At 36.2% G+C, this 25,534-nt stretch overlaps 1 protein-coding gene across 4 annotated transcripts in view; it reads left to right on the forward strand.

Annotated features, from left to right (window-relative positions):
* The window catches only part of AsnRS-m (asparagine--tRNA ligase, mitochondrial), a 202,884-nt gene that overhangs the window by 74,010 nt on the left and 103,340 nt on the right, over positions 1–25,534 (forward strand). For all 4 annotated transcript variants that reach the window (XM_090402537.1, XM_090402539.1, XM_090402536.1 and 1 more), the window contains exons 6-7: positions 5,522–5,709; positions 14,306–14,438. In XM_090402537.1, coding sequence (XP_090258663.1) covers positions 5,522–5,709; positions 14,306–14,438 — 321 coding nt within the window. The remainder of the gene's footprint in view (positions 1–5,521; positions 5,710–14,305; positions 14,439–25,534) is intronic.

Raw genomic sequence — 25,534 nt, forward strand, 5'->3', positions numbered from 1 at the left:
ATTAAAGATGCCAAGAAATTATGTTCTTGGTTTAATCTTTTATCCAAGTGTTAGCAAACAAAGTTTGTGTGTGTGCAGTATCTTCATGACTAGGCTACTTGTACATATAGAGGCTAATGACTTCACATCAGTTGCCTTAGTATCTCATAATGCAAAGCACACCTTCTTTCAGATGTGTATAATGCTATGCATTATGGGAAGGTCCACTACCCAGATCTTTATTGAGGTCTCGTCATTGGGAGCCAGACCTGAAGAGATACCAATGCTGAAGTATTGCAAAAGTCATGTTTCCCATACACAAGGAGTGAAAATCATACTTCCCACTGCTCTCACATCACTTGAGAGCAGGGTGGAGGAACAACTGATGATGATTATGAGGAATCGAGTAAACTCAATCGAGTGATCTCAATAAAGCTGTAAGACTTCATGAAGGAGGTGATCGGACTAAGACCTTTAATTACAGAGCACTCTGTTTTGCTGAAGTTGTGGTAAAAGTGTTAGAGAGACTAGTAAGGACCAGGATTCAGAATTAGATTGAAAACAACTTTCCCTTTGCTGGACAGCATGGGTTTGCTAAAGGAAGATGGTGTTTTAACAATCTGCATACTTACTATAACAGAGTGACGGGGGTGCATTGGACAAAAGGAAGCATACATAGTGATATATTTAGATTTTTGCTAAAGCCTTTGATAGATTGCCACATGACAAGCTGGTAATTAAACAGGAACAGATGGGGTTGGATAGCAGATTTAGTGAACTGGATTGGAGATAGGCTGTCTGATAGGTATGAGCAAGTTGTGTATGGGGAGCAATATCCTGCAGGAGGAAAGTCACAAGTGATGTGCCTCAAGAGTCTATTTTGGGTCTATTGCCTTTAATTTGGATGTAAATGATATTGGGAAGAACTACGAGTAGTGCAGTGGATGTTGTAGCCTTGCAAGTGGAACTTGAATAGACTTTCTGAATGGGCAAAGGAATGGGGCTACCAGTTCATCATTGCAAACTGTAAGGTTTTAAAGTTTGGGAAAGAAACACAGTGGGATGCAGAATATTAGATTGGTAGTCTTGGAGGAGATGGGGGATCTGGGAGGTGTTGGTATCCAGATAAGGACCTGAAATTTCAGGGGCATTTTGCTAAAATTGCGAGGACAGCACAGTGCATTATGGGAATGTTGCAGAGAACACTCTGCGTATGTAGGAATAAGGACATTATGATTCTGTTATATAAGGCTTTGTTCTGACTATATGTAGTACTGTGCACAGATTTAGTTACCAAGTTTTAAAAAGGATGAACATATGTTGGAATGGGTTCAGAGACGATTAACTAAAGCAGTTTCTGGAATGTAGGGTATGAAGGCAGATTGAAGGAATGCAAATTGCAGTCTAGGGGATAAGAAGGACAAGGGTGTGTGCGGAGGAGAGGACATGATCAAGATATATAAGTTAAGGGGTTATTACTGGATTAATGTGTACCAGTTTTTTCATAGAATGGGTGGAAACATTTGAGGAACAAGAGGCCATCCCCGGAAAGCTGTATAAGGATTGTGTAAGCAAGAGGATGAGGAGTAAGTTTTTTGCATGGAGAGTTGTGGGTAGTTTGAATGCATTGCCTGGAAGTGTAGTGAGCATGTGGAAACAGTGAATGCATTCAAGTCATAGTATGATGTGTGTGTGTGTGTGTGTGTGTGTGTGTGTGTGTGTGTGTGTGTGTGTGTGTGTGTGTGTGTGAGAGAGAGTGATTGAGGACCTCTTGTTATCAGCCATTGACTCCATGGAACACTAATAATAATTGAATGGTCAGTTTCTTCTCTAATTATCCACTGTGGATTGGATGGATGATTTATCTCTTTAAATTTCAATATGAGTACAGGAGTGCTCTTGCACTGTGTTCTTTTACTTACTCTCTTTCTTTGAAAATAAACAGACTTCTCTCATTAATCTGAAAATCTCTGTGGTTTTGTTGATGATGGTGCACTCCATTTCACCTACTATTTGACAAACTTTGCAGTGCTCAAACATCTCACACTTTATATTAAATTTCAACAGCATCATCACCATGTACCATGTTAAGGCCAAGCGAACTAATAACTTTGTCTGATATTTCTTTCACTGAAATAAAAAAACAGCATTTCAGAGCATAAAGTACTTGTCATTACACATAGGCATACAACCAACTACAGTTGCCACACTATTAAGAATAAGAATTCAGGAATAATTTATTATAGTGGATAGTTTGTTATAGTGAATTTTCTTGAGTACTGTCAGGGTGGTTTAGGACCTTTGGTAGATTACTGTAGTGAGTAAGTTTGTTATTGTGAGAGATGAACAGCATATAGTGGCATTGTGATGAAATCTTTCAACTTTGTAATTATTATTATTATTGTAATAGCACACCCCATGGAGTCCAAAGACTCATCACAGGAGACCCAAACTATCCACACAATCTATCATACCTCTCCTTGAACCCATTAACAGACAAAAGGCTCACAACTGACTGTGGCAAACCATTCTATTCATTCACAACTCTCCAAGCAAAAAATCTATTCCTCAGACTTCTGCTAACTGCACGTTTACTTCCAGGGATGACCCTCTTGTTTTGCACCCTCTAGCCAAGTGCTGAAACATTTCCCCTGCATCAGTCCTATGAAATCCTTTAACTGAAATGTTTATATCATATCCCCCTCTTTTTTTTTTGCCTATCAACCAACTTCTGCAATCCACCATCCTCAATTCAACCTCATAGGAAACATTCCACAGACCACTTACCTGCCTCCATTACTTCCTCATCTCCAAAAAACCCACGAGACCAGACTTGAGCACATTAAACCAGATGTGGATGTAAAGAGGAATTACAACTTCTTTATCTCTACTTGTTAGTGTGTTCTTCAATAGCCAAGTAATTTTATGAGCTACCTTAGCAATATGCCCTCTAACTTCAACTTTCTGTCTACCACCACCACCACCACCTCTCAATCTCTAGCATCATCTATTTCCTGAAGCACAGTCCCATCAGTGTGGTACTCAGCTTGTAATTTACATTACTCCATATTAAAATGATACCCATCAACTTGCCCATACTGCCAGCCTATTTCAATCATCCTGCAAGCTCTCCACATTGTCTTGATTAACTATTTACTATCTAATTTTGCATCATCAGCAAACAACTAAATATATTTCCTTTCAGATTATTTCCTATATCATTTATGTACAAATTAAACAGTAGTGACCCCAGCACTGAAACTTGTGGCACACTGCTAGTCACCTATTTTTGCCTTGATTCTGCCTCTCCATATACCATTTTTTGATATCTGTCCAGCAGCCATCTTCTTATTCAGATAACCAGTATCATATCCCTTCCCATTTGTTCTAATTTGTGTAACAGAATTCCAAGTGGTAGTATTCTTTCAAATGTCTTTGCAAAATCCAGCAGAATCATTGTGTAGCTGTTACTCAGCTGTTACTCTATTATAAAAAGTTAGTAAGTTACTAAGGCATGACTGACCCTTCACAAAGCCATGTTGACGCTCCTACAGTATCATATTCTTATTCACCCAATCTTGAATTCTCTTCTTGGCCAATTTGTGCTGTACTTTTATCGACACTCCTGAGATATTGATCGATCTGTAATTTACTACTGCAGTCTTAGAACCTCCCTTATGCAAAGGAATTATTTTGCCCTCTCTCCAATCTCTTGGAACTCTACAGTAACTGAGACTTAAAGAGCCTAGTCAGAGGCATTGCCAGTTTCCTTGCACATTCTCACAAAAACACAAGCTGATATCCTATCTGATCCCACAGATGTATTTACATTCAGATTCTGAAATATCCTCAGAACCTTCGATTCATCCACCACTGTTCTCACATTAGTCCCTTTCACATGTCATATCAGTAATCTCACTTGGGTGATATATCCTTGAGTGGTCACTCAGCAACTCAACTATTTTATCTGCTTCTGTCACCTCTCATTAAGGTTATTTTTCCATAGTCATTCTTTCTCTTACTTGCTGGGTAACAAAAGAACTCTTTGGGATTTCCTTTGGCCTGCTCGGCCAGATTCTTCTCATATTCTGATGTTGCCTTCCTTACCATGCCAGTCATCTTTATTTCCTGACCATTCATGAGCTTGCTGGTCACCTTTCTCCTTATATATCCTCCACAACAGTGTTTATTTTTTTGCAGCTTATGCTTAACGATACTACTCATCCATCTAAGTCCTACCTGATTTACTCTCCTTACCTTAAATATACAATGGAATAAAGCAAGAAATAAGATCTTTGCATTTTTCTCTTGGTGCAGGGATAACCTTAGCCTTTCAGATTTGGAATGATTTCTGTGTATCATTACTGTTTCCTTTCCTCTGATCTGGTGTGAAGGGATAACAAGGTTTGACCTAACTTTCTATAATGATATCTATATTAAAATTGAAGCATGGTACTTTAAAAACTCTGAATGTGGTAAAGGATGGAGTTTGTCCATAGGAGAATTATAAGAATTACTAGTTTGTGGTTTAAAAGGTTTCAGTTCACTCTTAGCTTCAGTGATGTTCAGACAGGATACATCTGGTATTTACCTTCAGCCTTTCATGGCTCAAATTCAGCATGTTGGTCTCCTCACTCTCTTCAGAGACTTGGCATCTTTATCCATTCAAGATGCAATTTCTGCTAACTGTACAAATTGCAGTTCATCCCACCCCTAAATACTGCTTTCTCACATTTGGTGGTGCACCAAGAACTCTCTAAAAATCCTTCAAGAAGAGGAAAGTTCACCTGACTGATGAACCATCTCCCATCCTTCCTTTTCTCTCTCTCTCTCCCTCTCTCTCTCTTTCTCACATGCACACAAGCATGATTTGTTTCTCACTTTTGCTGGTCTGGCTGGAAGTTTGAAACCCGCCATGGGCACAGATCTTTTATGAATGTCTTTAGTTGGGAGGTGAATTTCATTGCCCAGTGTGAGCTCACCATTTTGCTTATTGGTTGGAAGATAGAAGTGGCCTTAAAAGTACTGCATGATCTCTAGAGTAGACTTTATGAATTATCTAATCCATAACCCACCAAGAGCACAAATACAAATGTACTATAGGCTAATAGCTTTTTGTAAGTAGCATTCACATAAATAAAAAAATACTTTCTGCATGTACTTCTATAGATGCTGTTCTACTGAATTGACATGTCATGTCCAGTTTTCTTTGATCCTGTAAAAATATAACCATCAATAGCAACTGCTTAACATCCATTCACAGTCTTTAATCCATCCTACTGAACCAGTTCTTCTCTCTTCTTTCATTTTAGATACTTGATTCTGCAGAATAGACTTCTTTCTCTTTACAATAATTCATCAGCTATTCAAAAAAAGAATATCAGTGTTTTACAACTTCTTATGTGTGAATTGACTGTGGGGGGGGGGTAAATTTTGTATTAATTTGATGATGAGAAAGCAGTAAGATAAGTAAAATGAATGATTGAAACTTTTTTTTTAAATCTCTGACATTTGTTTTATTATTTTTCATTATTAATTTCAGGCTCCATGGGAATTACACCCTAACAATCAACCTTTAGTGTCTACACAGGCAGAACCAGATGATGATGAATTTTCAGCACTTAATTCTGATAAAGATTTATTAGAGAACACACATGAAGAAAAACGTTTTTTTAATGGTCCTGCATTTCTCAGTGTATCTGGACAACTGCATTTAGAAGCATTATCATGGTAGGCTATTATCAAAAGTTGCTTACTTTTCATATCTTGTTTTTCCTTTAATGCATTAGGCTCAAGGATCTGACAAATTCTACTGGTTAATTACGTCTCTAAGTCTTCTGTATTGCTTTTTGACCAGTGTGTGTGTGTGTGTGTGTGTGTGTGTGTGTGTGTGTGTGTGTGTGTGTGTGTGTGTGTGTGTGTGTGTGTGTGTGTGTCTTTTGCAGATGCAAAAAAAACAAGAATAACCTCTGCCACCTCCACTAACTAATTCATCTTCATTTGAAAAGGTTCTTTAATAGTTCCTCTCTTCCTTCATGAGATTTTAACTGAGGTTTTTTCCAACAATTTTATTTCAAATTTTCATAGTACTTTAGTTGTAATAGCTTATAATAAGTATAAGTATTATTATTATTATTAACTTATTGAACAAACAGCTTGCTTCAGATCAAATAACAGTAATGTACATTCAGTTTAACTTACATATAGAACCAGGAAAAATAGTAAAAAAATGACTTATTAAAATTTGTGTATTACTAAAAGAAAGAGCCATGTGGCTGCATTTCGGTGATGTAAAATTACATAAATAAATTTAAAAAAATACTTTCTACGTGTACTTTTATTGGTGCTGTTCTACTGAATTGACATGTCATTCCTCCAGTTTCCTTTGATCGTGTAATAATATAACCGTCAATAGCAACTGCTTAACATTCATTCACAGTCTTTAATCCATCCTACTTTCAAAGCCGAATGTTTGTAGAAACTATGAAAAGTATTGTAAGCTGACCTGACAGCTTACAAGAATACAATCCTCATCATCCCGAGTTTCCTTAACTTGCACTACTTAAGTAGCTAAGGCAACTTGGGGATGCCAAGGATTGTGTTCTTGTTAGCTCTCTCAGGTCAACTTATGAAACTTTCATAGATTCTACAAACATTCTTGGATTTGAAATAATGTTGGATCTAATATCCACTTTGCTGATGTGATTATAAATTGTTTATTTCTGGAATTTTCTATTTAATATTTTTGGACCAGGGTTGACTGCAGATAACTGAAACTGAGGATAAGGTGGGGGGGGGGGGTATTATGGTACATCAAACCTAAGCAAGTATTACTGCATGACATTGCCTTGGATATGGAGACATTAATCTTAAAATAAGAACCAGCAATTTTTTACTAAACATCCCAGACCCCTTCACATGCATCTAGAGGATGTGTTAGCAAACTAAAACAACAGTGTAGGTTTGCAGTCAGTTTTGACTCTTTGTTGTACCACAGATTTAGTTCCACTTTTTCTAGAGGATGACCTACAATTCCAGAATATCATAAATATGTTAGTACTGTTATAATCATTACCAAGTACTTAAATTTATATGGATGGATGTTGATGTATCCATCAACATCCATCCATATGTGATCAACATCCATGTATACTGTTCAGCTCCAAGCTCGCTGAACCGACTTCTTTACCCTCTCTTTCATTTCATATACAGTGGAACCTTGTCGAATGACTCTCATCTCAAATAGATCGGTTCCTGAACATATTTTCTGAACAGAATCTTGGTTCCCGAACAGGCAAACTAGCAACCGTGTGTTCTGCAGGCTAAGATGTACATCGGGAGAGTATCAGTTACCCCCACAGCCTTCCTCTCAGTGTAGACGCCTGCTCGAATTTGCAGTGCCTTTTCTTGATTTTCTTTGTATTTTGTTGTTGTTTTTCAAATTATTATTAAATAAGCTACCATGAAGCCGAAGAAGGATAGTGATAGCAGCAAAGCAAAAAGAAAAGTTGTTAATACTCAAAATTAAAGAGGTGATCAATTTTCATTTATATTTTATCTATTTATCATGTTTATTCTTTTTGTGTAAGATTTTATGCATTTTCATTGTTTTTGTATACGATTTTATGCATAAAGTACTGTTATAAAGATTTAAATAAGCAATCATCTGGGGTTTGGAAATGGATTAATCCATTTTACATTAATTCTTATGGGAAAATGGTTTCAGTTTCGAAACAAATAGGTTTCCGAACAACCTTTAGGAATGATTTATGTTCAACTGAGGTTCCACTGTACCTTTGTCCTTTGGAATTGTCATTCCTATACCATTTTCCCAACACATACAACCTTCAACTCTTCAAGAAACACATTAATAGATTCCTTTCTTTTCTCTGATAATTTATGGGCAAGACTTGGAAAATGACAGCACTATCATGTTACAGGTCTTAGGACCTCTCGTGTGTGGAGTTGATTTACAACTGGTCAAATGTAATTGGTTGTTAGCTATTCACACCTCTAGTGTAAATATTAAATCTCAACTCTAGAAGACTAGTCACAAAGACAGTCAGAAAAAAAAATTTAGAGCAAAATGAACATGCACTCCTTAAAAGTGCATTAAATTGTGAATATATGTTCTCACTCTGCACAAAACATTTGTGAAATGGAAATTTAGTGTATGAACAAAATGAATTTATAAGACACACACACACACACACACACACACACACATGTATATAAAGGCAATAACCTGTGTCTGGTGTCTTAACTTGTCTTTTAATTACATATCAGAATGTTAGTAGCAGCAGTAAATTCTTCAGCTTGCTATAACAAACCTTGCCAAGAACAAAAGAATAGCTTGTTATAGGGAAAGATCTCTTATAGTGAGTTTCCTTTAAAACAAGTTTTGACTAAAGTTTTGGAGTAGATTGTTATATTAAGCGAGTTTGCTGTAGTGAGAATTAACTATTACACAGTTATATTAATTATAATTAATATAATTATAAAATATTACACAGAGAAAAATATTACACAGTTATATTAATTACTAAACACCTTGTTATTTGGCTGACAGAAATTTCCTACTGAATTAAAACAACAAAATCATCAATCTGTGGATGGTATTTATCATCAAAATACATAATCTCATATTCCTAATATGTATCCTCACTGAGTGAATAGCATTATATGATTACATGATAGCACACGATTAGCTTTGCATTATCGTGAATAACTCCCTGTCAACAATTTTTCTTCAAATTAATCTGTTATTTGGAAGTCCCCCCCCCCCTTGGTTAGACTATAGTAAATTTAGTTTAATGCTTTATCCAAGTGTAAGCAAACAAAGTTTGTGCATGAAGTATCTTGAGGACTATCTCATGGTAAAGGTGGACCAAGCTCTCATCACTCCTACTCTTAGTATCTCCCATAATGCAAGGCACATCTCCTTGTGGACATGTATAATGCTATGCATTAAGGGAAGGGCCTCTACCCAGACTGGTTTTGACATTTATTGAGGTCTCATCAGTCAGAGCCAGACCCAGAGGTGGTTATAATAGTCTTACCAAGTGGAAAAAACTTCCACCATCTTTCTCTAAATCCAGAGTAATTTAATAATAAGGTGAGACACCTTTTGGCAACTCGTATAGGTAAATATGACTTCTCCATTGCTTCCAACTTGGTATCACCATCTCTGGGTCTGGCTCCCACTGACGAAACCTCAATAAATGTCAAAACTGGTCTGGGTAGTGGCCCTTTCCTTAATGCATAGCATTATACATGTCCGCAAAGAGATGTGCCTTGCATTATGGGAAATACTATGAGTAGGAGTGATGAGAGCTTAGTCCACCTTTACCACGAGTTGCCTCAGTCCTGAAAATACTTCAGGTGCAAACTTTGTTTGCTTACACTTGGATAAAGGATTAAACTAAATTTATTATAATCTGTTATTTATCAGAAATCCAATATTATTGGAACTTACATATTTCATACATCTAAGATTCCATACTACATTTTGGAATGTTAACAATTTCAAATTCCTTCCTAACACACTAATTACCATTTATTCCATCAAGAAGGCAATTTGTCATTCTGATAGTTGAAGAGTCGAATAAATGAAGTACAATTGCATGCCATTGTGTTAGAGGTGATTTGACATGTAAGGATCAGTTAACTGAAGAGTTGTTGTTTTTGAAGGTTAGATAAACAGTAAATTGCTGTATCCCTATTTTTAAGGCAGGGCAGTGGTTTCACACCAGGCACTTATTGAAGTGGCTTGAGTAAGTTCTGTGTTTGGTCTCTAGAACAGGGTTTCTGGCTACTATGTCAAAAATAAATTAAAAGCACAAAAAATATACAAAATTGATAAAAATAGAAAAAATATCCTTATCCCACCCACAGTAAAAAATGTACTATAGGTTTTCAAATAACCTTTTGTGGGTGGGAGCAACATAAAAAAATAATAATAAATAAAATTTAAAAAAAATGGGAAAAATTAGTCCTTTATCCATTATAACACAGTATTGTCAGATCTTATGTGGGTGGTCTGAAAAGTTCTCAGCTTCAATCATAAATGGCAACACTATCAGCAAGATTTTTTTTTTTCAAAGTTGGTACATCTGTTATAAGCATAGATGTGAAATTGCAAGTCATTCTATCAAGTATTTTTTTTATACAACTGTCGGAAGCCAGAGTGTTATCTGTATCCCTTGAAATGGGTAAAATTGAGTATCATGTTGTTATAAAATTCTTTGTAAAAGAAGGTTTAACGCCAAAAGAAATTCATTTGAAGTTCATAAAAGTTTGTGGGCACTCTTCTCCTTCATTTTCAACAATTAAGAAATGGGCTACCGAGTTTAAACGCAGCCGTACCAGCCTTGAAGATGATCCACGTCATGGACGTCCCAAAAGTGTAACACCAGAAATCATTGATCAAGCGCATGATATGGTATTGGATTGGATGACGGGCAAGTCAAAGTGTGTGAAATTGCTGAGACTATAGGCATTTCAAAAGAACATGTAGGATATATTTTGCATGAAAAATTGCAAATGAAAAAGCTTTGCGCGAGATAGGTACCAGGCAGATCAAAAATGCACTCACGTGAAAATCTCTGAACAGTGCTTAGAGCATTTTAACAAGAATAAAACTGATTTTGTGTGTCGATTATTACTATGGATGAGACTTGGATTCACCATTACACACCAGAATCCAAACAGCAGTCAAAACAATGGACAGAAGCCGGTTGTTCAGTGCCAAAGAAGACAAGGTCATGGCATCGGTGTTTGGGGATGCTAAAGGCATTTTGTTTATTAATTATCTTGAAAAGGGTAAAATAATAACTGGGGAATATTATTCCAAGCTTTTAACCAGACTAAATGAAAAAATTCATGAGAAAAGACCCGGTTTGCAGAAGAAAAAAATCATTTTTCATCAGGCACTTGCCCACAAAGGTGTTTTGGCAATGGGAAAATTAAGAGATCTGCACTATGAATTGTTGGAACATTCACCCAGTTCCCCAGATTTGGCTCCCTCTGACTTCTATCTCTTCCCAAAACTAAAAATCTTCCTCATTGGTGAGCGTTTTTCTTCAAATCCAGAGGTGATTGCAGCTGTTGGGAGGTATTTTGCAGATCTTACTGAGAAGCACTACAGGTACGGGATAATGGCACTGGAGCATTCCTGGAATAAATATATTAGTCTTAAGGGAGATTATGTTGAAAAATAAAAATAATTTTGAAATTATAAATTCGTTTTTTCATTGTTACACTGAGAACTTTTTAGACCACCCATGTATAGAAAATTTTTCAATTTGTTAAAAAGTAAATTATACTAGACAAGAATTTATATTGTTTTCATCCTTTATCCAAGTCTAAGCAAACAAAGTTTGTATGTGAAATATCTTAATGACCATACTGCTCATGTGTAAAGATGGTTAACTTCACATCAGTTATTCAGCATCTGATAATGCACTGTATCTTCCTTTTTGACACATATATTGCTGTACATTATGGGAAGAGTCACTGCTCAAACTCTTTTCCACTTTATTGAAGTATCAGTAGGAGCTAGAACTGTGAAAATATTGAAAGCTAAAGTAATGAAAAAAACACATTTTATGCATACAAGCAAAAAAATTATGTATTGCCATAATACTAGTAATTTGATTGTTAATATTTTTTAAATAACAGTTTCACACATGTAAAGGAAACTAGTTTTACAGCATATGTGCATACTTCCATGTGTCTCAGCTGCAGCTGAGCAAAGTCATGTTAAAGTTCTGGGGAAAAGTTAGTTTAGTTATGAAATTTAAAAAAATAAATAAATTATAAATAACTAATTGAAATTACTTTCCAAAACTTAGATATATGCATATACAGTCTGTTTGCTGAAGATTCATAGGGCTTAACATGATTCAAGAAATAAAACTATTTAAATTGATTGTAGTGCATACTATTTTTTAATTAATGGTTTCACACATGTAAAGGAAACTAGAATTTATTAACAACTGGTTACTGATGTATTACCATATTATTAAAATACTATGGATTTCATAGATAGTTGCAGAATAGTGTTTTTTTTTTGTTTGTTTGCTTGATTAGAGAGTTAATTATACTAGACAAGAAATTATATTATTGTTTTGTTGTTGTTGTTTTTTCACCCAACCACTGCTTATGTTGGTAATTTATTCTCTAACGAAATAAAAATTTCTGCAGCTGTTTCTTATCCACAATATTTTAATAATAATATTTCAATGCATTGTTTTGTTGCTCTTGTGTGTGGAAAATGCGTAACCTATACATTGATTTAACTTTCAGTTATCTCAATGGGTGTAGCTCCCAATGATGAGACCTCAATAAAGGTTCAGACTGGTCTAAGTAGTGACTCTGTTGGGAGCTACACCCATTGTAATATATGTGTCTGAATGAAAGTGTGCTGTGCATTAATCCATAAATGCAATTGATAGGAAGTTACTATCCTCTATGTACAAGAGGGATATTTTGCAGATCTTACTGAGAACCACTACAGGGATGGGATAATGGCACTGGAGCATCATGGGAATAAATGTATTAGTCTTAAGGGACATTATGTTGAAAAATAAAAATAATTTTTAAATTATAAATTCGTTTTTTCATTGTTAGGCCAAGAACTTTTCAGACCACCCTTGTATAGCATGGAAAGAAGTTGGGAGAAAAGGTTACAGTTGCTGTGTGGCCACTAATCAAAAGATATTGACAACAGCAGTGTCTGGGTGTATTCCAGAAGTGAAAAGTCTTATGAGTAAAATGGATGAATGAAGAGATTAAACATGCAATCTGGAAAAGAAGGCTTTATAGAAACATCACACAATAAAGGGTAATAATCAGTTATATGAGGAGTATAAGGTAGCCAGGAAGGTGACTCGGTCAGTAAACAGCAATGAGTCGGTATGTGCAGAAATTAACCACTCAAGTCAAATTCTACAAAGTTCTCTTGATATGTGGCAAGTAGAAAGAATGATTGTGGAAGGATGGTGTTAGTCAGTGAAAATGGTAGATTGTTACCAGTTGCAGAGGATATAGTTGAAGTATTCTATGAGCAGTTTATCAGGGTGAATATGAATATGACATCATGAGGATCATGAATGTATAGGATATGACCGAGGAGGGAACTGATAGTGAGTGAGAAAGAGATATATGAAGAATTAAGTGAACTTGATGTTAATCAAGCTCACTTAATTCAAGTCACATTGCTAAAAATTGTTAGGGCATGACAGCTAATTATGGCAATGATGAGAAGCACCTTAACATGTAAAAACAAAAAGATTATAGTTCCCTCATATATAAGGTTAAGTCACCTGGTTTTTACGGGAATGAGGATATTTTAAAGAGAGAGAGAGAGTCCAGAAAAGATTCACTGTTATATTTTTGGAATCTGGGATATGAGAACAGATTGAGGGAATGCAATTTACAGAGCCTTGTGGATAGAACAAGGAGAGAATGATTGAGGCATTTAATTTGGTCAGAGGTTTGTTATCAAATTAATGTGAAAGAGATTTTTTTGGAGAGTAGAGGGAGATGGATGGAAAAAAAGCAATTCCCTGGAAGCTATATAAGGAAGATGTGAGAAAGTGATGAGCAGGTTCTTTGCAAGCAGAGAGAGAGAGAGGTAAGTGGAATGCATTGCCTGAAAGTATGGTGAGTGCAGAAACTGTGAATGTGTGTAAGGAACAGTTCATTAATCTTTTCTGTGAGAGTGCCTACAACCCACAATGAGCCATTGGCAAAAAAAGTGTGGTGAAGGATATGTAAGTTCACTGGTAAGAGCATTATCACTGGAACAGATAGCCCCTTGCTGTGTGAGTTTGGTGTTTTCAGGATACCATATTGTTGAGCTGAATAATGGTGCGATTGTTTGTGCAAATGTCTTCCAGTATTTGTAGGTTTTCTATAAATAGAAAAAGGTAAATTTAAACAAAAAGGAATTTGCTTAAATTTTTGATTTAAGCAAATACGGAATGTAGTTTGGTTAGCTACTAAATTGCCTAACAATACTTGTTCATTCAACCAAACTGGGTCACATGACAATGTCTGAGCAGGTATGCTCAGACATTGTCATGTGACCCATTCAATTCTCTGCATTCCTCAAAGATTATGTGGAGTTCTTATCTAAATGATTTGACTTTGATCCTTAAGCAGCAACTGTCAAAAAAAAAAAAAAAAAGTCAAAAGATTTTGATAGTTAAAATTATTGAATATTCATACAGTTTAATTATTTCTGTTTGGTTGATTAACAAGGTAATTAACAATGATAATTGAATTAAATTATTTTGAACAAATAACACATTTTAATTTTTAGTGCACTATCCAAAGTTTATAGCTTCGGTCCAACATTCAGGGCTGAGAATACCTTATCAAGTCGGCATCTTAGTGAATTTTTTATGGTGGAAGCTGAAGAAGCTTTTATTTCTTCCCTTGATTCTCTGCTAGAGGTTTGTATGTTTACTGAACAGGTACTAAATTTATTTGTTTAGTTAATGTTCATTTACTTAAATGAATTCTTTAACAAATGAAGTAATTTATTTATAAATGTATTCATAGTTAACGCTTTTATGTGTTTTTTTCAAAATTACTTCTGTTTTACCACCCAACTGGTCATGTTATATTTATTTCACCAAAACATGGATGCAAAATATTCATTACAGTTGCAGCAGCACTGATATTCCATTGAAATAATAATAGTTACAAAGTGGAAGCTATTTCATCCACATGGACATTTGGATAGTTAAATAATTATTTAAATGAAATAATAACATTCTAGTTTATCCTGTTACCATTTAGTGATATTCATTGACTGTAATGACACTACATCAGAAAAATATCTGTACTGTTAACTATCGCTATAATAAACTTTTTTGAGACCAAAGGAAATGTTTGTTCATGTAACAAACAGATACTTGTTATTGTGAATTTCTCTTAAAACATCATTGTAGCCTTTAGGACTTGGGCTGGGACTTCTTCAGTGTTTTGTTATAGTGAGTAAGTTTGCTATAACGGTGTGTACTACTGTAATGACACTTTACAAATTACATTCCTTCAATATGTCTTCATACTCCACATTCCAAAGACCAGTTACCACCTTTCTGAATTTTGTCTGAACCCTTTTTAACATATCCTCATCACTGTGAAAACCAGATGACTAAATCTCTGCAGAATAATCCATGTGAGACATGGTCAAGATTTTATACAGTGGAATCATAACCTATTTGTTGTTGCACATCAAGGTCCTCCACATCATTGCCATTATCCAATGTGACAAGCTCACAACTTGTGTAATGTGGCCCCTGAATTTCATGTCCTTGTCCACTGCCACCACTCCCAGATCTTTCAATCTCCTCTATCTCCTTTAAAGTTTCCCCACCAAGTGTCAACTTTGCATCTCATCGTTGCTTCCCAAATTTCAAAACTTACACTTTGCAGCATTGAACTGATAGCTCAGTGGATGTCGCGTTTGCACACCTTGACCGCATGAAGGAAGACTTTGGTTTCGAATCTAGTCGGCGACTATAAGAAATTTTTCTAAGCTTTTTTTGACCGGTTCCTGAGTTAGTCGATCTCTGGCACGGGAAAGCGGGTTTTTTCTCCCAGAAACTCTGGTTTTTCATCTCGTAAACTCAAGAAAATTGACCATAGAACCCACATTATTTCAGACATTAAATACGAGTGTTAGGGACCACGAGATGGTGGCACTTGTTGAGCCATCTCTCTTCACTGTGTGCCGCTTAATTAATGATAGCCTTGGGCCTGCTATCTCTGATTGGATACCAGTGGAGATTTGTTAGTCTCCAAAAGTTAGATAGGGCTAAAACGGCCCCACCTCCTCTCTATATACGGGAATAAAAAAGGCGTTAGGTAGGTGAACTGATAATTCCATTTACCTGCCCATTCACATAATCTATTCAAGTCCTTTTGTAAAGCTATAATATCTGCTTGACTCTGCATTTCTCTTCCCAATTTTGCATCATCTGCAAACAGCTGCATATCACTAGATAAGTCCATCCCATTATCATTAATATACAAATTGAACAACAATGCCCAATATAGACCACTACATAACGCCACCACTAGTGACTTTCTTCTTTCAGGATACTGTACCCCCCCCCCTCCACATACAACTTTCTGATACCTGTCTGACAGCCAGTCACTGATCTAACTCACTATTCCCATCCACCCAATATACAATGCCCCCCCTATGTCCTTTTGCCAGAAAGAGACCAGAAACATATTGTCCAAATGAGACAAAAAATAGTCTTCTGGTCCTGACAGCATTCCTCCAATTATCCTGAAGGTTTGTGCACCAGAACTGACTCCTATCTTATCCCATGTAACCTGTATGTACTCTCTTTCTCCACTGGTATCTATCCCACAGCCTGGAAATTGGCCTATGTTCAACCCAAGAAAAGCGAACCACAAATCATTGTGGTTAAACTACCATGCTATCTCACTCACTTCAGTCTTATCTAAAGTAATGGAGAGAACTACTACCTACTTCCCAACTACTGCACTACCTCGAAGCCATCCAGCTAATAAATGACTACCAGTGTGGATTCTGTCGCTGCCGATCAACAGGAGATCTACTCACATATATCACCCATCTATAAACAAATGCCATGGAAAAGTTTGGTGAATCTGAAGTGGTTGCACTTGATATCTCCAGAGCTTTTGACTGGGTCTGGCACAAAGGCTTACTAAGCAAACTCCCATCATTTGGTCTGTCTCAGGACTTCTGCAGTTGGATTGCTAACTTTGTTTGTATGCACACTATGTGTGATGGTGGATGGTTCTGTATCCTCTCATTACTCAACTAATGCTAGGGTTCCACAAGGTTCTGTTCTATCACCAATCCTCTTCCTTCTATACTTCTATACAATGGGGGGGGGCTGGAAAGTTCTGATAAACACCTAAAACAAAAATGATATTAAAGCAACTGTGATATAACCACAAGAAAGAACATAAAAGGATATAAAAACATAAGTAACCTTCATAACTCTGCTACTAGTATGTTCTTTCTTGTGGTTATATTGGTTGCTTTAATATCATTTTTGTTCAAGGCGTTTATTCTGAACTTTCTAGCCTCCCCCCCCCCCATATATATCAGTGACCTACTTCGGTTGACCTCCAACCCAATATACAGTTTTGCAGATGACAGCACATGGCACTCCTCCCTTTCATTTGATAAATCTTACTTGACACAGCTCACCTCAACCTACAGAACATCAACCAGAACTATCAATTCTAATCTCAAAGTCATCTTCTAATGGGGCACATAACCTTGTTAACTTCAATGTTAGTAAAACCCAGATCTGTCTTTTTTTCTCACATAAAAGAACCATTTTCTCCTAGTATTTCGACAACACTCAAATTTCCAGACAAGATGAGATTTCTCTTCTTAGAATCACCTTGACGTCAAGCCTCTCCTGGCATAAACACATCACAACCATTCCATCCTCAACTTCTAAAAAACTAGGATTCCTCTTTTGCTCATGACATTACTTCACCTCTGAACAGCTGTTAACTTATACAAAACACAAATCCATCCTGCTATTGAATACTGCTCTCCCATTTGGAGTGGGGTACCCTAACAAAAAGGAGGGCAATTAGATTGATTAATAACCCATCTCTTACCAACTCACTCCTCCCACTTTCACACAGGCATTTGGTTTCTGCAATATGTGTATTCTATAAATATTTCTATGGCAAATGTTCCTCTGAAATACCATCACTAATTCCCTCCTCTTATTGCTAAGTCCGTTGGAACACGTGCAGCTGCTACCTAACATCCCTTCACATTACACCTTGAAATCCAAGAACAAGTTTCTTTTCCTCCTTCATCCTTGCTGCTGCTGTATTGTGGAATAGTCTTTCCCCTGATGTATTTCCCAAGGAATGCAATATATATAGGCTTTGAAATCAAATGTAAACAAATTTCTTCTTTCCCAACTCACTACCAATACATGGTACTAACATACTATAGGCTGATTTACCAAGCTCTCGTGTATGGCTCAACATAAAAAAATAATAATAATTCACTTTATTTAACAGTTTAAAAGTGAATTATTAAATAAAGTGAATTATTATAATAATAATTCACTTTATTTAAAAACTTTTACAAAATGTAAGCATATCACTATATATGCATTGTCCATTACATTTGTCACTTTTTTGTAGTACATATGTGAAGTTGGTAAAACATGATCTGCCTTTAACATACCCATGCTGACAATCACAGAGAATATTGCCATTATCAATTCCATTTCTGTAACCTAATTCTCACTAATCTTAACCACCAATACCTTAACCACAACTACTCCACAGATTAGCCTATAATTTGTTGAGCCCCAACCTTATCACCTTCATGCAGTGGAGCAATTTTACTTTTTTTTTCTATTCTCTTTGGAGCTGTGCTGTTATAAGACTTATTAAACAGGCATACCAATTCTACTGCCAACTCCCTGGAACATTAAGAGAGACGTGATAAGACCCCATGACATCAAGCTTATCAAATTTCTCTTATATCTTCTGCTCACTCACAAGTAAGCCATTTTCTCTCTCTCTCTCTCCCATTTCCTCTACACCCTGATGAATTGTTCACCGAATACCTCAACTATGTTCTCTGCAGCTGTTACCGATTTACTGTCTTCATCCTAACATAATTTTACTATAATCATACTTCTTTCTACTTGCCACATATCAGAAAACTAGGATTTTTCTTGGTCTGATTTGCTAATTTTTTGTCATACTGCACTTTTGCTGTCTTTTTGAAGTAACTCTGAGTCACCTTACTGGTCTGCTTTTCATTCAACTCACTATTACCATCATTAATCTTATGCTGCCTCCATGGTACCTAGCTTCTGGATTTCATGCTTAATCTCTTCAGTCATTCATTTGACTACCTTTTGACCTTTGGAATAAATTCATATGTTGATGTTGTTAAATATCCCTTTTTCATGCCCAAGCATGCTGTAGCTTCTCATAATCACTGACCATGTAATTCTACATGTATTCTTTCCTCCAAGAAATCTTCTAATAAAATGATCAATGATCAGATCTAAAAGTCAATTCTTGCATACTCTCCTTTAAATACTGACTAAGATAGTTTTCTCTGAAGAAATTCATTTACCTTAATCCTAAATATTATCTCTTCCTTCCAATTTATATTACAGTAATTCAGATCACACTTGTATCATATTAATTATCCTTCCTTTGTTCTCTAACCCAAATTGCTTATAGATTTCTGCATTACCACCCTCCACATTCCTTTGCCTATTATCAACATCTGACTGTAATGACCCCCCCCCTTCTTGTCCTTTGTCTCCTCAAAAAAAAACATTGTATCTTTCTATTTCTGTTCCTGTCAGGATGTCATCCAACCATGTTTCACTTATTCCAATAGTTTTTGACAAATAAATTCAGTCAAAGAAACAAATTCATCTCCTTTATTTCCAATACTCTTGGCATTTGTAAATAAACACAGCAGTTCACTTTTAGATCTATAACCAGTCACACCTATGCCACCTGTTGTTTGTGATTTCCTCATCACACCTGTCCATGTCCTACTTTTTTATCACTGTTTATCCCATGTATCTCCTAAGATGCAACTACTCCTTCCCTCACTCACATCCCCAGCCATTCCTCTGCAACATATATATGTACGAGGGCATTGCTCACACATGCAAGCAATTTAGATGTGATTAACTTCCCTGCCATTAGATTACCATTAACCTCCTTCCCTCACTCACAGCTCCAGCCATTCCTCTGCAACATATATATGTACGAGGGCATTGCTCGCATATGCGGGCAATTTAGATGTGATTAACTTCCCTGCCATTAGATTACGATTAACCTCCTGGCAATAGATTTTTGTGAAGCCAAGTTCCTTGGCTGTGGTAAGCCATTGAATCCAACATGTTAAATGAAAATGAAAGATATACACATAATTTGAACACACACACACACACACACAAATAAACTGAAATCGTTTCATAGAGTGTTCAGTTTATTTGTTCATTTAGTTCATTTGATCAAAAAGAACTGTATGTTAATATTAATTTAACACACTGAAACTCTAAAACTGATTATATTCTAGAATACAGATGCTTTGTTATTTGAATGATGTTGTTTGGAATTATGGCTGAAGCAGTCATTATTGCAAAGATATGAGGTACCAGTAATGCATTATTCCTGTATATACATGTTCTACTGTCCAGTTTGTCTATTATATAGGTTGAAAAAACCTGAGTTTCCAGAAGGGGAGGAAAACCCTGCTATATCTACATATCTGAAACTAACTAACTAACCTTTAGCTGAAAAAACCCTTATAAAAGTTCTTTACTTATCTAGAGTGGATTTGAATCCAGGTCTTTCCATCTGAAGGACATTATCAATACTACTGAGTGGAGTACAGAAGCAATTTTTTGAGTAATGATGTATACTGAAGATAGATTGCAAAGCTACCTGATTTACTGAACAAGTGAAAATTTTTTGAGGCTTTAGAAAAAGCAACTGACACAATGAAAAAGGAAAAGTTGGTCCTTGTTGGGGATCTAAATAGTAGAGTAGGAAATGATTGTGAGACATACAAAAATATTTTGGGAAAATTTGGAGAAAAGAGCAAAGCTAATAATAATGGCAAATATCTGTTGGATTTCTGCTCAGGACATGGACTGGTTATTACTAACACCATGTTCCAACATAAAAATGTGCACAAATTCACATGGAGAGAAGAGGCTAGGAATAAGAAAAGTCTCATTGACTATGTTATTGTTGATAGTGATGTTTTCTCCCTGGTGCAGGACACCAGAGTGTACAGAGGATTTGAAATTGGAAGTGATCACTATTTAGTCTTGAGCAGGATAAAATTGAATTTCATATTGAAAAGAATAACATGTAAGAAAGTTTTAAAGCGAATAAAAGTTGAGCAGCTCTCAGATGTAAACTGTAGACTAAAATACAGAAATATTATTGAAAAGAAAATGAAAGAGTTTGAGAACAGGAATCAAACCTTGGAGATTCAGTGGCAAACTCTGAAGGAAACATTGATTGATTCTGCCAGAGAGGCATGTGGTGAGGTTGTGTGCAAAGATAAAAAAATCAGAACTCCCTGGTGGACACAGGAAGTTAAAGAGGCAGTGAAGGAAAAGAAGAAAGCATATCAAAAGTTCCTGGCAAATAAGTCAGCTTTTACTCTTACAGAATACAGAGACAAATGTAAGAAAGCTAAACAGTGTGTAAAACTAGCTAAACAAAAGTCATGGGAGGACTTTGGCAAGAATATAGAAAATAAATATCAAGAAGGTGGCAAAATATTCTGGAGGTTGTTGAAGAAGCTTAGGAATGGAGGAAAGAGTGCTGTAAAAGGAATTAGAGATGATAAAGGTGAAATGAAAACAGGAGAAAAAGATATCCTTGAAGTATGGAGTAATTACTTTGAAAAACTGCTAAATGAAACAAGCAGTGATGACAGCACAGTGATAAAAAACACTCACCAGGCATGCAGTCAGGAATACATATCCATACTTGAAGTAGAAAAAGCCATCAAAGGCTTGAAATGTGGAAAGGCAGCAGGAGTAGATGATATTCGACCAGAAATGCTGAAGTATGGTGGTATAAGAATCTTACAGTGGCTGCACTGCATAGTTCAGAAAGCCTGGAAAGAGGGACGAATTCCCGATGATTGGAGTAGAGCTCTCATAGTACCCATATATAAAAAGGGAAGTAAAACTGAATGTGAGAATTACAGAGGTATTTCCCTACTGAGTGTTCTTGGCAAGATCTATGCAAGTATACTTGAGAAACGGTTGAGAAGAATTGTGGAAGAAAAGCTTGGTGAAGAACAAGCTGGATTCAGGCCAAATAGAGGCTGTCAGGATCAGATCTTCACTTTACGACAAAAAGTCGAGAAAGCATGGGAATATAACAAAGATCTGTATTTAAGTTTTGTCGATTTGGAAAAGGCATATGACAAGGTGCCAAGAGAGAAGCTATTCAATACGCTGCAGTTATATGGTGTCAATGGGGCATTATATCAAGCAATACTTAGTCTTTATTTGAGTTGTGAGTCAGCAGTTAGAATTGAAGGAAGTACAGGAAGATGGTTTAATGTTAAATCTGGTGTGAGACAAGGATGTACATTATCCCCTCTGTTATTCATTATCTATATGGATCACATTATGAAGGAATGTGGTATTAAACCTGATATCAAAATTGGAGATGTTAATGTCGGCTCTTTGCTTTATGCGGATGATGTTATACTTCTAAATAAATCCGCTACAAGTCTGCAAGATTCTCTGACTAAATTGAATAGCTGTTGTAATAGATATGGTATGAAGGTCAGCAATAAAAAGACAAAGACAATGAAAATAGGCAGAATCATTGAAAATGTCAACTGTGTTGTGAATGGAGAACCTGTGGAACAAGTAAAACATTTCAGCTACTTAGGCACAATTTTTACTGAAGATGGTAAACTAAATATAGAAATAGACAACAGAATCAGCAAAGCTGGTATGGTGGGAAGTCAATTGAATAAATTCATATGGAATAAGAAAGAAATTAGTTGGAACACTAAATTAGCTGTATACAAGACTGTGTTCAAACCAATTTTAACTTATGGATCTGAGAGCTGGGTCAGAAGTAAAACACTTGACCAAAGACTAGAAACCGCAGATATGAGAGTCCTGAGAAAGATTAGAGGCGTGAACAGATGGCATCGGTGGCAATATCGTATTAAAAACGAGGATATTAGGAAAGAACTTGACATTGTCGGCATCCAGGAATGTGTTAGCAGAGCTAATCTCAGGTGGTATGGTCACTTAAACAGAATGGGCGAGCAAAGATTAGAAAAACAAGTGTTCTCTGCCAAGTTGGCAGGAAAACGACCCAGAGGAAGACCAAGATATAGGTGGATTGATGATATGGTACAAAGTGCCTTAGACGATAGAAATATAAGATCTGATAATGTTGGAGTCTTGACAAGTAACAGACTGATTTGGAGGAAAATTGTAGATAGGAAGTTAGTAATGATGTAATTTTTTCATGTAGTACTGTCATATCCTGTACACCCCTTGAGGGTACATGGCAGGAATTTGATGATGATGATGATGATGATGTGAAATTTCCCCACAGGTTCATTTCTACAATTATCAATCAGTGGTTTTCAAGCTGTGGATATAAGCTAAATATATTATTATTAGATGAGAGCCCTCCTGCTATGCTGAGGTGAACTTATACTGCCAATGGTTCACTTCAGGGTATTCACTTGAGTAGGTGCTGGTGTTTTCATCATGGTGTAGAATTGTGAGCATTATAACACTCCTTTGTAAACAATATTAGAAGTTTCATCATCCATGACAAAAATAATCAAATTCTCAGGACTGTTAACTTGAGAACATGCTACATATAACTGCCCATTTCGAAACGTTCACCTCTTAAATCTAAACCTGCATATCTAAGGGTCTGTCCTTGGGTTTTATTAATTGTCATTGCAAAAGCAAACTCTTATTGGAAATCGTAACTGATTGAAAGCAAATAGATAGTCTGAAGGAATGAAGGGTATCTGAGGAATTAAGACAATTTCTCTGATACCAGGACTTGTAAATATTACAGATTCTATCATATTCACTTTCAATGATTTCAATGAGTTTTCAATAATTACAAAGATATTTTTTTGGGGCGTGGATGCAGATTTCAGAGCAACATAATAGGAACCTCAGGTGCTTAAGGGTCAAAGGTGTATAACTTAGAGGAGACCTCCACATAGCCTTTAAAGGAATGCGGAGAACCGACCAGGGCTTCTGACTTAATGTCCAATCCTCACCTTCTCTTGATGCACCCTGTTGGGTATCTACCTGGATACTGAACAAATGAGGATGGGCTGACAGTTTGGGATTTCGGCGACCAAATTGTATTCTTATTGAATTAAACCAATATATAAAATTATGGTACAACATGACAAAATTTCATGCTGGCTGGAACATCGCCCGGTTAAACAAGGCCCGTTGTTTTCGCCAGGGCAAATAGCGAAAAGTCAGCTACTGGAACAAATCTGAAAGCACACCCCAACTCAACATCACCTGAGTTAAAGATCAGTACTATCAACATAAGAAGCCTGAATGGCAAAGAAATGGACCTAGCTGAGGAATTACATAAGTACCAGATTGACATAATGGATGTGACTGAAACAAAAAAGACAAAAACTGGTGAGATCTTTCTGAGCAATAAATAAAAAATGTTATATTCAGGCAATGACAATCAAGGAAAAGAATGAGTGACCATAGTATTCAACACAAAATGTGAGGCTAATCTTCTTGAATGGTAGGCAATCTCAAGTAGAGTGATGTGGGCAAATATCAGAATGGGGAATTAGACAATGAGACTTAATCGTGCCTATGGTCCTTTTTTGAGGCTTTAGAGAAAGCAACTGACACAATGAAAAAGAAAGGGTTGGTCCTTGTTGGGGATCTAAATAGCAGAGTAGGAAATGATTGTCAGACATACAAAAATATTTTGGGAAAATTTGGAGAAAAGAGCAAAGCTAATAATAATGGCAAATACCTGTTGGATTTCTGCTCAAGACATGGACTGGTTATTACTAGCATAAAAATGTGCACAAATTCACATGGTGAGAAGCGGCAAGGAATAAGAAAAGTCTCATTGACTATGTTATTGTTGATAGTTATGTTTTCTCGCTGGTGCAGGACACCAGAGTGCACAGAGGATTTGAAATTGGAAATGATCACTATTTAGTCTTGAGCAGGATAAAATTGAATTTTATTTTCAAAAGAATAACATGTAAGAAAGTTTTAAAGTGAATAAAAGTTGAGCAGCTCTCAGGTGTGAACTGTAGACTAAAATACACAAAGATTATTGAAGAAAAAATGAAAGAGTTTGAGAACAGGAACCAAACCTTGGAGATTCAGTGGCAAGCCTTGAAGAAAACCCTGATTGATTCAGCTAGAGAAGCATGTGGTGAGGGTTATCTGTAAGGATAGAAAAATCAGAACTCCATGGTGGACACAGGAAGTTAGAGAGTCAGTGAGGGAAAAGAAGAAAGCATATCAAAAGTTCCTGGCAAATAAGTCAGCTTATGCTCTTAGAGAATATAGAAACAAATGTAAGAAAGCTAAACACTGTGTAAAACTAGCTAAAGAAAAGTCATGGGAGGACTTTGGCAAGAACATAGAAAATAAATATCAAGAAGGTGGTAAGATATTCTGAAGGTTGTTGAAGAAGCTTAGAAATGGGGTAAAGAGGGCTGTAAAAGGAGTTAGATTTGATAAAGGTGACATGAAAATGGGAGAAAAAGATATCCTTGAAGTATGGAGTAATTACTTTGAAAAACTGCTAAATGAAACAAGCAGTGATGACAGCACAGTGATAAAAAAAACACTGACGGCATGCAGTCAGGAATACATACCCATACTTGAAGTAGAAAAAGCCATCAAAGGCTTGAAATGTGGAAAGGCAGCAGGAATAGATGATATTCGACCAGAAATGCTGAAGTATGGTGGTATAAAAGTCTTACAGTGGCTGC

This window comes from Typopeltis vanoorti, chromosome 13 (genome assembly GCF_054136105.1).
Source record: "Typopeltis vanoorti isolate ZY-2024b chromosome 13, IOZ_Tvanoo_1.0, whole genome shotgun sequence".
NCBI classification, from domain to species: Eukaryota; Metazoa; Arthropoda; class Arachnida; order Uropygi; family Thelyphonidae; genus Typopeltis; species Typopeltis vanoorti.